The 13,976-nt window shown below is 37.3% G+C and overlaps 1 protein-coding gene across 1 annotated transcript; it reads left to right on the top strand.

Moving 5' to 3' along the window:
• Positions 1-337: 337 nt before the first annotated feature.
• Positions 338-9,247, top strand: LOC140245213 (uncharacterized). Its single transcript, XM_072324800.1, has 3 exons — positions 338-379; positions 7,023-7,098; positions 8,385-9,247. The coding sequence occupies exons 1-3, from the start codon at positions 338-340 to the stop codon at positions 9,245-9,247; spliced, it is 981 nt and encodes a 326-aa protein (XP_072180901.1).
• The last annotated feature ends 4,729 nt before the right edge of the window (positions 9,248-13,976 follow it).

Raw genomic sequence — 13,976 nt, 5'->3', positions numbered from 1 at the left:
CGTTTGACACTACTGTCAGTGAAGAGCCGCTGAACCGATTTCTGGTGCGCTGCTTTCAAACCATGGAGTTATGCAAGTAGCTCCATCCTCAAACTAAGCGTATTCTAGGCCCTATGTCCCATTTACTCTATTCATATGCGACTTCCATTCCAACACACCTGATAAAAGACGGTGTAACTATGTCAGCGGGACGGAAACTCAAAGGGAATCTCCACAATCAATCCTCAAGCGCCTCGACAAACATAGTTTGAAACAAAGAAAGAAAAACACTGTCGGCCACTGTGGGTATAGTTGCAGGAGATCTCTGACTAACAAGCCGCACAACAACTGACGCAACATGCAGGGTACAGGCAAGAACACCCCCAGTTTTCGTCGTAAGGTATGTACTCACGTACGGGCCATGAGTATGGGCAAGCCTACCATCTTAAGAAACCTCATATTCATCCATTTTAGGTTCATTAACTATACATTTATTAACTACAAATTACTAAATTCATCTAAAACTTTTTTTTTTTACATTTTATTAGTCGTACTTTTAGGTACGACTAATCTGAGAAACACTACATCAATCTGAGAAAATATACAAACAACAGGCCAGAAAACCTGTGTCTGAAATCCTCTGTCTGCGAATTGCTATCGACATTCTTCATCATCCCAAAGACTAATATATCAGGTGGGCTAAATTGCTAAAAGCTTTCAAAAGATTGTTCATGCTTTTCCTGAACATTTGAAGAAGAAAAAAAAACCCAGTTATAATGTGATGTATGAGCTTTCTTCAATATATCTGTCCTACAAATTAACATTTGTAAGATCGCAACTGCTGATCTACATTTTTTTTTTACAAATACGTCAGGGGAAAAAACACACACACATCGGGAATCAAACCTGCCACTACTGCTTCTATTCCTCCTGGTTCATTCTTTTTTCCGACATATTTGTTAAAAATTGAGATCAACAGCTGAGATCCCACAAATATTTATTTGTACAGAGGACAGACAATTTGACGAAAAACCTCATACCTCACTGCCTCATATCTTCACCCTTCCCCTTAATGATCCCTTGCTTTCATGATAATGTGATGTGTTAAAATGTCGAACGCAAGTGATTTTTGTTTTATTGCTCAATGAAAAACAAACAAACAAACAACAAACACACTACTTACTTTCAATTCTTCTTCTGTGATACATTCAATCAGTAGAAATGATTGATTTTGTCTAATTTGAATTTATTGTCATAGTCTGTTCTCGCACGATAGTTCTTCATCTGAGGATTTCTTTTTTGTTTTAATTCACTGCAAATTTCGGAAAGTTCGGGTAAAGTCTTTTAAATCTACAAAATCTCTTTGAGTAAATGAAAGTTTACTCGTATATTATGATTTTAATATAGAGACAAATACATACTTAGTATGACTTGCTAATGTTGTTAAATTGTAATGTGCATGTATCTCATTAAGATATAGCATTATGATATATATACAACTGATATTATACCACATAATGTAGAATACATTTCATCATTAATCCTCATCCCACGCTCTTGCAGATCCTTCCAGTTCGCCTTGCCGTCGAATGCGATTGGGTGTCCTATGTGTGTATGTGTGTGTGTGTGTGCTGTGCGTGTATGTGTGTGTGTGTGTGCGAGAGCGCGCACGTGTTTGAGAGAGCCAAAGGATAGAAGTACATTTAAATAAGAAACAAAATTATCCTTTTATATTTATCAGCCATGAGTTAAAAGTAGCGAAAACATTCAATCCAGTTAAGTATCAGGTTAATTATACCATTGATGTCATGATTGAGTCTGCTCAACAACAAACGCCACATATACAGTATATTCTGACATTTTTTAATCCCAGTTTTTCCCTTTTGCATTAATTCCTCCATTAACTGAAACTCCATTCCTTTCTGCAGTGGCAGATCCGGGGGGGGGGGGGGGGTGCACCGGGCGTGGATACGGGGGGGGGGGGGGGAGGGGCGCACCGGGCGCGCGCCCCTCTTTAACTTTTTTCTTTGTTAAAACAAAAGAAATAAAAAGTAAAAAATGGGGGCGTGCACCCCCTTTACTTTTGTAAAGGCACCTCCCCTTTACGGAATTCCTGGATCCGCCCCTGTTTCTGTCTATATTTGCATTGCTCTTCTTCAGTTTCCTCTCCTTCCGCATTTCCCGATGACGTTTTATCAGTCTACAGCACAGTCTCACATTCCTCTTCTCTCTCCCCCTCTCCTCCTTCTATTACCTTCTTCTCGTCTATGTTCCTGAATCTGTATCAACCTGTTTATAGGCTAGCTATCCCTACGTGCCCTATTTCTAAATTGCAAATAGTACTCATGTACTTTTGCTCCTTTTTGCTCTGTTACCTGCCTATTGTGAAAAAAACATAAGACATTATCGTTCGAGCATTGCGAGGTCTGTTTTAGCGGCTTCCGAAAACATTCGATTTCAGGATATTTTCTTTGGCACTTTCTGGTTCGGCGGTAAATCTAAACAGGCACCACCAAATCAATAAGGTACTCGTCCAGTATATCCTCGACCAAACGAAAATTGCTTTGGACCCTTTTCAAATGACTGTGCATCAGTCTTTTTGTTCTTGTTTTACATGTCATGCATGTGTGCTAACGATACACCTGCCCGCCCACCTTGTACCGATACATGCGTGCGCATGGTGTTAACTCACACACGCACACACACACACACACACACACACACACACATATATATATATATATATATATACACACACACACACACACACACACACACAATATCAAAGGAATTTGAAAGAGAAGTAGCCTATACAGTAAAAACTGTGAACTGATGATGTTTGCTCGATGCAAATCGTAGACGCCCCACAAAATAAACGCCACCACGACGAGGCTTGGCTTGAATCAGAACCAACAATTCAAACACGACGGTAAACATTGCTGACTGACTCTGCATACAGCGGGATGAAAGATTAGCGAAAGTTCACGAGATGTCGCCACCAGAGAGACGGCCTTACTTATATCCGTGTACTCGCATAGAGATGTGATGTACGAATTAGCATTTCAACAACCACGGAGAACCTTAAAAACATTCCGCTGTCTTTTCAAACTGAATCTTCAACAGAATTCGTTCCAGGTGCCTCCGGCAATGATGACACCGAAACACGGACAGTCGTAGAAAAATGGAAGCCAGATTTTCATAGTTAGTGCGTTTTTGTTTTTTTTCTTCACACGCCGAGAGTGAAAAGCCACGGTATAAACAGCTATATGGCCCGCACTTGCATGTAACTTTGCCAAGTAGCCTCGGCAAGCATAAAAAAGTCATTCAAACTTCCCATGGAATCTGCATCCCTCTACGGAAGAAAATAAATGAGAGAAAGTTATATCGTGCGTAAAATGTGAAATAGATTTGCTTGGAGCTGAGGATGTCTGCTTCATCCGAAATATGAAGAATGATGAAGAATCAACTATGAGGATAGCAACAAGGCATATGCAGGTAAACTTGTGAGAATTACTTGACAATTCTGAATCGTACTTGTGCCGTTGAAAAGTCGCCATACCAGCAGTGGAATGATTGATAGAGTTGTTTTGTTTTGCTTTGTTTTTGAAAACATCTTCCTGATAGAGGAACCGCGATTTGTGATAGATGAATACGAATTTGGACGTAAATCACCATTATATTCCATTCTTTTTTTGAGGGCAGTTAGTTTTATGATAAGCACTGATTTGTAAAACTCTCATAAAGCATATGATATGATATATCCACCTTATGTCTCTCAATTATATCTATACCTCTATCTTTGTATCTATTTCTATCTTTATAATATATCTTCCCCTACCATTATCATAAATCAATCTTCTTTGTAAGTACATTTGAGCTCGTAGTTGAAAGATTATCTTCTCAGATTTAATGATTTTAACACATGCTTCTGATGCGTCAGTTCATTCGACATTTCGATCTCGTTAAAACTGAATGACTGGAGGAGGGATTGAAGATTATTCGATCTGCACTCTTTCACCTTTAATTTAGTTGAATTTACGAATATCGGTATTCAAGGAAGCTATTTAGTGGTTTGTTAGGTTGCTCTCTAAGAGGATGTTATCGTTTTGATCGAGATCGGGCATCAGATATTTATTCATTTATCTATGTATATGTTTATTTGTTTATTAATTTATCCATTTATAATTTCATTTATTTGTTTATTTATTCATTTATTTACACATCTATTCATTTATTCATTCATTTATTTACTTATCGATCTATTCATTTCTTTGATGAGACAATGAGAAGCTACTTACAAATATGATAAAGTGCGCAATAATGGCCGAATTCAAAGTTTACTTGAATAAAATCGGTTTTGAAATGGCTGAGATATCCAAAAATAAAGTGGTCCTAATAGAAGATGGAACCCACCTTTTCATAAGGACTACTTTGATTAGGGATATCTCAACCATTTCAAAACTGGTGTCTGTAATAAACTACTTACAAAATATGAAAAAATGTACAATTCTAAGAGGAATTCAAAATTCATTTGATATGAAAATCGGTTTGAAATGACTAAAATGTCAAAAAAGTGGCTCTGATAAAATGTTGGACCCACCATGCGTAAAAGACACCTGCTCGTTATCAAGAAAAAAAAAACAACAGTGCTGTACATTTAAGCCAACCATTAAACTGTTTCTATATAATTTACTGTTCAAATATCACTCGATAAATGTTCAATTGACATTATTCTTGTATGAAAAAGGAATGCAAAAATCCAATCCAATCAAATAAAAAAATCATCAACGGCTTAGGGTTTCTTCTCTCCCTTCCACCAATATTGCTATCAGGCGGAGTATTTGAGCTTCGATGGCAAAGGAATTGGAGTGTAGTAGGAATTCGCAAGGAGAGCGACTAGGAGCGGGAGAGAGGACAACTCTTTACATATCGAATTTAAAACTGTCTGCTATCAAAGTGAGAGAGTTAGATTAGTGACAGTGATCCATGTCAATTGTTAGATCATCTTTTGCTTTTGTCCCCTTAAAGGGAAGATAAACCCCAAGAGCAATGTGGATTGAGTGAAAGCAGCAACAGTAGTAGAACACATCAGTGAAAGTTTGAAGAAAATCGGACAATCGATGCAAAAGTTATGAATTTTTAAAGTTTTGGTGTTGGAACCGCTGGATGAGGAGACTACTAGAGGTTATGACGTATGAGTGGACGACAAAACCAAGAAAATATAAAGAAAATTCTACAAAAATCCATTTTTCATGAAAATTACAAATTCCATCAACTTGATATTGACATATGTTAAGGGTAGCAATGTATTATTCCCCCTGCTTTCTGAAAGAGGTTGGTCCATTGCTCTTTCATGATTCTAGAAAAGTGAATTTTTGTTGAATTTCCTTTATATTTTCTTTGTATTGTTGTCCACTCATACGTCATATCCTCTAGTAGTCTCCTCATCCAGCGGTTCCAACACCAAAACTTTAAAAATTCATAACTTTTGCATCGATTGTCCGATTTTCCTCAAACTTTCACTGATGTGGTCTACTAATGTTGCTGCTTTCACTCAATCCACATTGCTCTTGGGGTTTATCTTCCCTTTAAACGTTTGTGCGCCGATTGGCTCAGAAGACCCCATAGTATTGTACACATCTTCTAAAGTCTTTGACATAGAAAGGGTTAATGAGGCAAAGGAGAGAAAAGATTTGAATGCGTGTCACCCCCATCCCCACAACCAAAGAAACAAAGCAAACAAAGCCATCGGCTAAGTCTAGGTTTGCCTTTCTAGATGTCTCTCTCTCTCCCTCTCTTTTCTTCGCTATTTCTTCCTCATCGCTGTAGTTCTTTTGATGTTTGCCTTCACACTCATGTTGGGTTCAAATAGGGAAGGAGGAGTGAATCAGAGTTTAGTTACGTAACGAGACTAAAGTTGCACCCATACATTCATTGTCAATTTATTCCTAATCAACAAGTTCTAGCTGCACCGTTCAATATATCCGTTTTAGTACAGGTGAATAGTTTGACAACGCAATTAGCTATAACTCTAGTTTTGCTGCTGTCACAAAATGAACAATTAACATGGCATGGCTATACGCATATGGATGAGACAGTCATCCTATGATTTAATTGCTAGCAAATGTTCTTTACTTCGTTGTGGAAGAAAATGCATTGCAGTTTGTTTCTTTCTGTATTATATATATATATATATATATATATATATATATATATATATATATATATATAGATATATGCATATAATACATTTGCGTGTTGTTTTACATTAGCGACTGCATGCAAGACCTATATACGAATAGGTCCTGTTTTTGTTTTTTTTTTCCCATTTTTTCTCCGTCGATAACTCCGGCTTCATGGAAGTCATTGGTAGCCAGTTTCGCCAGTTATTACTTTCTCTCGTTATACATACTCTCTTTCTCTATCCCTTTCTCTAGTAATGCTGCATGTGTGTGTGTGTGTGTCTGTGTGTGTGAGTTGTAAGTCTGCTCTGTGTATATCTGATAGTGTATGCGTGCTCATGTTTAGTTTATGTAATTTGACTTCACATAAAACCATTGTACCATATTTCAAGATTATATTGTAAACTACGGCATAATATATATATATATATATATATATATATATATATATATATACATTGTATGTATATATATATATACATATATATACATTGTATGTATATATATATATACATATATATATATATATATATATATATATATATATATATATATATATATATTTATATAATATAATATCATGTATACTTTTCTTTTTCTTTTATGGGCAATCTAATACTAGCACAAGATGCGTTCAATATTGCCCGGCTGTTTTTGTAAACGGAAGGCCATGTGATTTAGTACTTTCACTTTCGTGTTCTCTTTTCCGAATAAATGTCATAAAGTTGCCTCAATCAGTCAACTCATCAATTTTCATTATACGGCCGAACATGAAGTTGTTTTGAATATACTGATGTTCTATAATCAGAAGTTTTAATGAATTTGCTTTCTCCTATCCACATTCTCCTTCTCTCCGTACAGCTCTTCTATCTTGCCCCTGTTTTCTGCCTCGGATTCATAGGCGGATTTTTGCTGGCATGGGATTTTCAATACGGCAGTAAGTACCTCATTCGACTTACAACAGCAGAACACTGAATAGTAGCTCTAAAGAATTTGAAATATGGAAATCAAATTGCAGGGAAATTTGGTAGCAAAGAATAAAATGTCTCATGAAACTTTGTCCATGGAAATGAAACTTGGTCGTATACGAGTATGTTCCTGGGATGCTTCTTACAGGCTTCTCGGTTTGGTAGCAAAACACGCATTTTCGCTGCCCAATAGAATGCGATAAGTCATGCGTATAGCATATAAGAGACACGGATGTTCGTAATATAAAAGTAGTAGGGTAGGCCTAACTATAGAAGTAGTAGTAGAGGTAGAAGCAGCAGCAGTAGTGGCAGCAGTAGGCGTATAGTCTAGTAATAGTAGATGTAAAAGTTGTGATAATAATAATAATGATAATAGTGAGACTCTTATAAAGCGCACATTTCTACCTAAAAAAGGATACTCAAGGCGCTATAGAACAGAGTACATATTGTGTCACGTTACAACAGTATCACAAAAATAATAAGACAATAAACCAACAAACAATAGGCCTATATACGTACACATACTATACATACATGTATACAGGTATAGTAGTATCAAGTAGTAGCAATAGTAGCAGTATAGTAGTAATAATAATACCAGTAGTAGCCTAGTAGTGGTAGTAGTGCTACTACTACTACAGCTACTATTTCTAGACCTACTACTACTACTACTACTACTACTACTACCACTACTACTACTACTACTTCTACTATCTACAGTGTAGTGATGGTAGCAGAAGCAGTAGTGAAGTGGCGTTGTGATATTAGTGGGGTTTAGATCTGCACGACGCAGCCTCCCGGGTTGGACAATGGAAACAGCTGCCACTCGCACGTGCAGAAAAAACACTATTTGGGGCCTAACATGAGCGTCGTCTTAGCGTTCGCGTCGCAAATCTAAAGCTAATATCAGAGATGGGAACATTCAGTTGCCAGTCTCGGGACTCAGCACATATACAAATTAATTTTCATAAGAACAAAATCTAATAGGTTTAAATGACAAAACCAAAGACTTCAAGCAATATCAAGAAACAACCCTTAACCTATGATCATATAAACGGACAAACGCCCATTTTCGTTATTTAGGGGGAAAGAAATTGTTATGACGGACTTCTTGGAATAAAGATTGACTGTGCCTATGATTGACGTAGAAAGTGGTAAGTTTAGAATACCACCCATTCCGATCGCGCATTTATTGACTTCTTCGTCTTCTTTCTTTTTTCCTTCTCCTTATCCATTGCCCATATCATTGCCTAAGACACTGAAGGCAGGTCTTGGCGGTCCGTGCCCCAGTCCTCTCAACCAGACGAGCCCAAGTCCATTCTTCAGACCCTTCAACTGGTCCTGGACCAACACACCCCGCCGACTGCCTGCCGAGAGACCCAGTCGGAGACCTCGTCGGCGGAGACCCCACAGGGCAGACGCGTGATACTGACGACGTCCAATTACGGCTTCGTCAACATGACCAAGAACTGGCTAAAGAGCCTGCGAAACAGCGGAGTCCAAGAACGTGTGGTCATAATCGCAGAGGACAAGGCCTCGCACAGCGAACTCCGGGCCATCCGCAGGCCGAACTTGACCGTTGAGTACACGGAACTTGGACGATCGCAGCGTAAGGCTATGACGTGGGGCGAACAGAGCTATCGCGACTTCGTCAGCAAGAGAGCTATCTATATCCTGCGCTTATTACGCCGCGGGGTCGACGTTTTGTTCTCCGACGCGGATGTCGTATGGTTGAAGGACCCTTTACCGGTGTTCACACCGCCCGAATACGACGTTTATTATTCGAAGGCAAATCAGATGCTCGCTTGTGTCGGATTCGCGTACTACGTGGCTACGGAGCAGACGATAAAACTCCTGGAAGAATGGATCATACGCATGCGCTCGAACCCGACGATGCAGACTCAAGTGATTCTAAATCGAATTCTCACAAGCAAATATTTCCCCTCTCTGAAGGTGGGTATCCTAGACCAAAGCGCATTTACGAATGTCAAGGGATACCAGAACAATAGTGCAGGTACTGAGAGGGAGGACATTTACGTCGTGCATGTCAACGGTGTCACGGGTAGCAGTGCAAAAACGGATGTTCTCAAAACGATTAATCTTTGGTATTTAGAATAGACAGCATCAATGCATGAGATGCATTGTCTATGTAGGACAGAGAGCAGATCCGATGTTGCCGTCTGTGGGTCATCATTTTCATATTTTAAAAGCCTTCGGTTTCACAATAGAGTGTAAAAATTTATTTTTTGTCCCGTCTGACTAAACGTCCTCAGTTGTTCGTTCAAGTGTCAAGTTAACAAAGCTTTACCACGTTACCCCCTACCTTTGGTTACAACTCGTTATTCCGAAGGTTCGTATTCCGAAGGCTCTTTAGTCCGAAGATTCGTTATTTTTTTTTTTTTGAAAAGATTTTATTTTCTGCATTTCATATTTTCTTTCAGAATAACAAAAATAACAAAGGCAGGTTCAATTACACAAATACAATTCTGAAAATTATTGACATATTACATAGTAAGTCATATTTTGTATGTAAAGACAAATGAAACGTTAAATAACATACAAAATGTTTATATGGCCAATAATGACTTAATTCACAGTACAATATATAATATATACATATGATGCAGAGGGCCGCCGTTATAAGCCGTGCTTGAACAGACGGACAGCCAGAGTTAAATTACCATTTTTTATCGTAGTACTTGAACACTGATACAGATAGGCCATGTTAAAGTGCGTGTAAATCCAGTTTTATACAATTACTTGGTAAACAGGAGTGGTGCCTGTGAGTGCGTGTGCAGGTGATGAAGCGCGAAAGTGTTGATGGTCAGCACTTCTAAGAAAATGATTGGATATGTTATAATGTGGGCGAAGGGTCAAGCAGCAAAGTAAAAGAAAAGGAAAAGGGGGTGGACCAAATATTGCCTTGTTGTTGAGTATAAGAGGTACATGTTTAATGATTACTGTACCGTATGATATTGTGCCAAGAAATATTTCTTTGTATTTGCCTTAAAGGAATAGAGAGATGTGCACTGTTTTATGTGGAGAGGGAGTGAATTCCAAATATCAGGCCCGTTATGCCGAATTGATTTTTGAGCTAATAGGAGTTTAGGGTTAGGGTTATTCCGAAGGTTCATTGTTCCGAATTTCATTTTCAGATTAACGAATCTTCGGAATAACAAACCTTCGGAATAACGCCACAAATGTTCGGATTAACGAACCCTTTTTCATTTTCGGATTAACGAACATCTAGGTATAGGGAATTTGTGTGTTTCGGATTAACGACCCTTCGGAATAACGAACCTTCGGAATAGCGAACCTTCGGAATAACGAACAGCACCCCTACCTTTGACCAAATCAACATGAAAATGATATTTTCACATATTTATGTGTGTGTGTGTGTGTGCGTGTGTGTGTTTCAATGTGATGAAATAGTTGAATTCACCAATCTTTCTCCTATTATGAATGCACGGAGACAGCACAGACAAAATTCATTTTCAATTGAACTTTATCTAGCTTTATGTAAACATCATGATTATCCGCTATAACCATTGACTAACAATCAGTGAGTAAACGTAAGGTTCGTTATTTCGAAGGTTCGTTGATTCGAAAATGCAATACAAGGTTCGTTATTCCAAACTAGGTTCATAAATCCGACAATGAAATAATGTTCGCTATTCCGATGGTTCGTTTATACGAAAATTCAATCAGGTTTACTATTCCGAAGGTCCGTTGGCCCACCAAAACTGAAAAAAAAAAACCTCGCATCTTTGTTTTGTTTTGTTTCTGTTTTTTTACATTTTCTGATTAACGAACCTTATTTAATTTTAGGATTGTCGAACATTCGGAATAACGCCACAAATGTTCCAATTAATGAACCCTATTTCATACTCGGATTAACGAATATCTGGGTGGAGGAAATTTATGTGTTTCGGAATAACAAACATTTACAATAAAGAATCTTATTATATAGTTTCTCTATCTTTTTTTGTTGTTGTTGATAAGAGAACCTTTCGGAATATTTAACGAAGGTCATCCGATTATCAATTATGAATAACAATGTATTAAATGAGAGAGAGAGAGAGTGTTATGCACTAACTTTATCCTTTGAGATGCTGAAATCATGTGATTATGAAGAGTTCATCTTACACACATACTATGTAATTCAAGAAAAATAAGGTTGTTTTAGAAAAAAATGATCGAAGGATTCGTGGGTGGAAAAGACGAGACACATAACGATATTCCCCAGGGGCCTTGATGCAGAGACCAAAGCACTGCTAGAACATTTTACAACTTGTAATTATTTTTCTGTGATTTGATTTGATGGACCAATTACATCGACACTCTCTTTACCAGGCTAACGATAAGTTTAACCTTGACTTGTTCTGCCCTGTGAGCTCTATTTCTTGAGTTCAGTTTGACAGGTTGTTTATTCTGTATTTAAGAAATAAAAAGACAAAGTTGATTGCACCATTTCCCTTCTATCGCATATTTCACAAAACTTTTTTTTTTTTCCGGGAGGGGGATATTAGTTATTCGGAAGATTTTATAGCTCTTTGATATCGTTTTGAACTGCTAATGAGGGAGGCCGTTGGTAGAAGGGTGGTCGGTTTGGTAGTTTTCTTGTTCAGAAAGATTCTTCTAAGTGACTTGCTCTTGTTATGTTTGTTTGGTTGGTTTCGCATGCCTGTTCCTTTTAGGGCTCACCGTTGTTCAAGGGTTTCTATAGGTAAACAGTGAAATTGTTCCAAATTGTTCCAACAGCTCAGGGGCCTCGGAACGTTTGTGGGCTTCCGACAGGGAAGGGAGAGCACCTCCCGCGGAATCATTGTGTTTTCTTGCGTTTGTTGTTGTTGTTGTTGTTGTTGACGATGATTTTGTTTATTTCGGGTCCTTGTTTTAAGACCCGAAAGTACAGCTCCACCGCAGTCCCTCAGTTCGGCGGTCCCCATGGTTTGTTATCATTATTTGAAAAAAAAAATGTTGTCCGACTTCAAAAACTTCTGTCACCTGAAAACATTTCTTATGAATGAATGGGCATATTTATACTGGAAAAAAAAAAAAAACTGCCCCCGAGAGTCAGTGCTCACGACGACAGTCTGTGAGCTAGCTATTAAAGGTCCAGTTTACCTTTGGGAGCAGTGATTTTAAAAATGTTCAAGATATCTCATTTGATCCATATGTGTAGGTCTGTTGTATCACAAAACATCCTACCATATACAATTTTCACAACAAAGCCTAAAATATAAGGAGATATCAGTATTTTTCTCAATTAACCATAACTGTAGACGGTTTAGTCTGGAAGTATTTATATTATAACTATTGTTCACATTTTGTGTACTTAACAATATTTAACATCAATTATACGGACTCTGATTTGTACGGTGGTTGTTTCTGTCCCTAGCTCACATTTTATAAATATTTTAAAACACTAATGCCAGGTTTTTGTTTCATCTGCAAATGGTAAATTATGCCTTTAAGAGGAATCCCTCGTGGTTTATTTCACTAACAACCTTCAAGAGCTGCGAATTCCAAATGGCTGTATTCGAAGCAGCTATCAGTTTTCTGTGGATGGAGAAAATTACTCCACAGGCGCTTTTGTGCCTTTGATGATCGGGTTTGAACGAACCTTTGGATTAACGAAATTTCGTAATACTAATAATGAGTTGTAATCACGTAATAATACAGTGAAGTGATTCCTGTGGCAGATTCATAAATTCTACGTTATAATGGCAAATAAACTGATATTTATACTAATTGCGAGACTTTGTATGACTTTTTAGATAATAGGCCCTGCCTTAGCAGGAGGAAGAGGATGAGGAGAAGAGGAAGGTTGAGAGAAAACTTGATGAACAATTATTACAACAATAACAATGATAATATCATCATTTTATTGTTATTGTTATCATTATTATGATTAGAACAGGATAAGGAATGAAAAGAGTGAGATGAAAGTGAATAACGAGTGGTGATCAGCACTTTTATGTCAATAGGCCTACGTTATATACATGTACAGTATATATATAACTTGTTTCTTAATGCACTTTGAAACGTAAAATCCCTATATAAATGCTTTTATTATCATCATTAATATATATATATATATATATATATATATATATATATATATATATATATATATATTCATTTATTTATTTATTTATTTATTTATTTATTTATTTATATATACATTACAAAAGCCCATGTAGTGCCTAGGTACCATTCTGAAGAATAGTTATAATATGTTGCTGTAAGCACTGAGTTAGATTTAGGTAGGAAAAAACTGCTCGTACTGGATGCTATACTGCCATACCGATCCACAGCTGATGCAGCTTCGAGAGAATAAGAATGATTAGCAGTGTGAACGTACCTGGTTTGGGTGTGTTTACACTCATCTCTGTTTCATGCACTTGTACTTCTCCATTTTATCAAAGTTATCATGATTAGGTGAAGACTAAGTTGATATGTCGGTTTATGATGAAAGCAATATATACTTTATTTCTAAAACCTTGAAAGGAGTCATCTTTCTCGTCATTCAACGACACATTTCACACTGAATTCACATTTTAGATGATACATAGTAATATATCTACCACATACTATGTACACATAAACCTAAATAAATATTTCTGAGTAAGCAAATGTATATGCTAATACAAGTACTGGGTTACACATAAATACAGATCGTCCCAAAAGAATCAATAATGCATTCAATGAGAACCAATAACACATTTTACGATCTTTCATAAAACAGATTATTCACGTTATTACGCTCTTCACACATGTAAACTTGGGTACCCAACATTACTGAGGCAACTGAATCTGTTTTTGTAACTGTGCACACCTATAC

This window comes from Diadema setosum, chromosome 22, assembly GCF_964275005.1.
Source record: "Diadema setosum chromosome 22, eeDiaSeto1, whole genome shotgun sequence".
Taxonomy (NCBI): Eukaryota; Metazoa; Echinodermata; class Echinoidea; order Diadematoida; family Diadematidae; genus Diadema; species Diadema setosum.
This window is presented reverse-complemented; position numbering and strand designations above follow the sequence as displayed.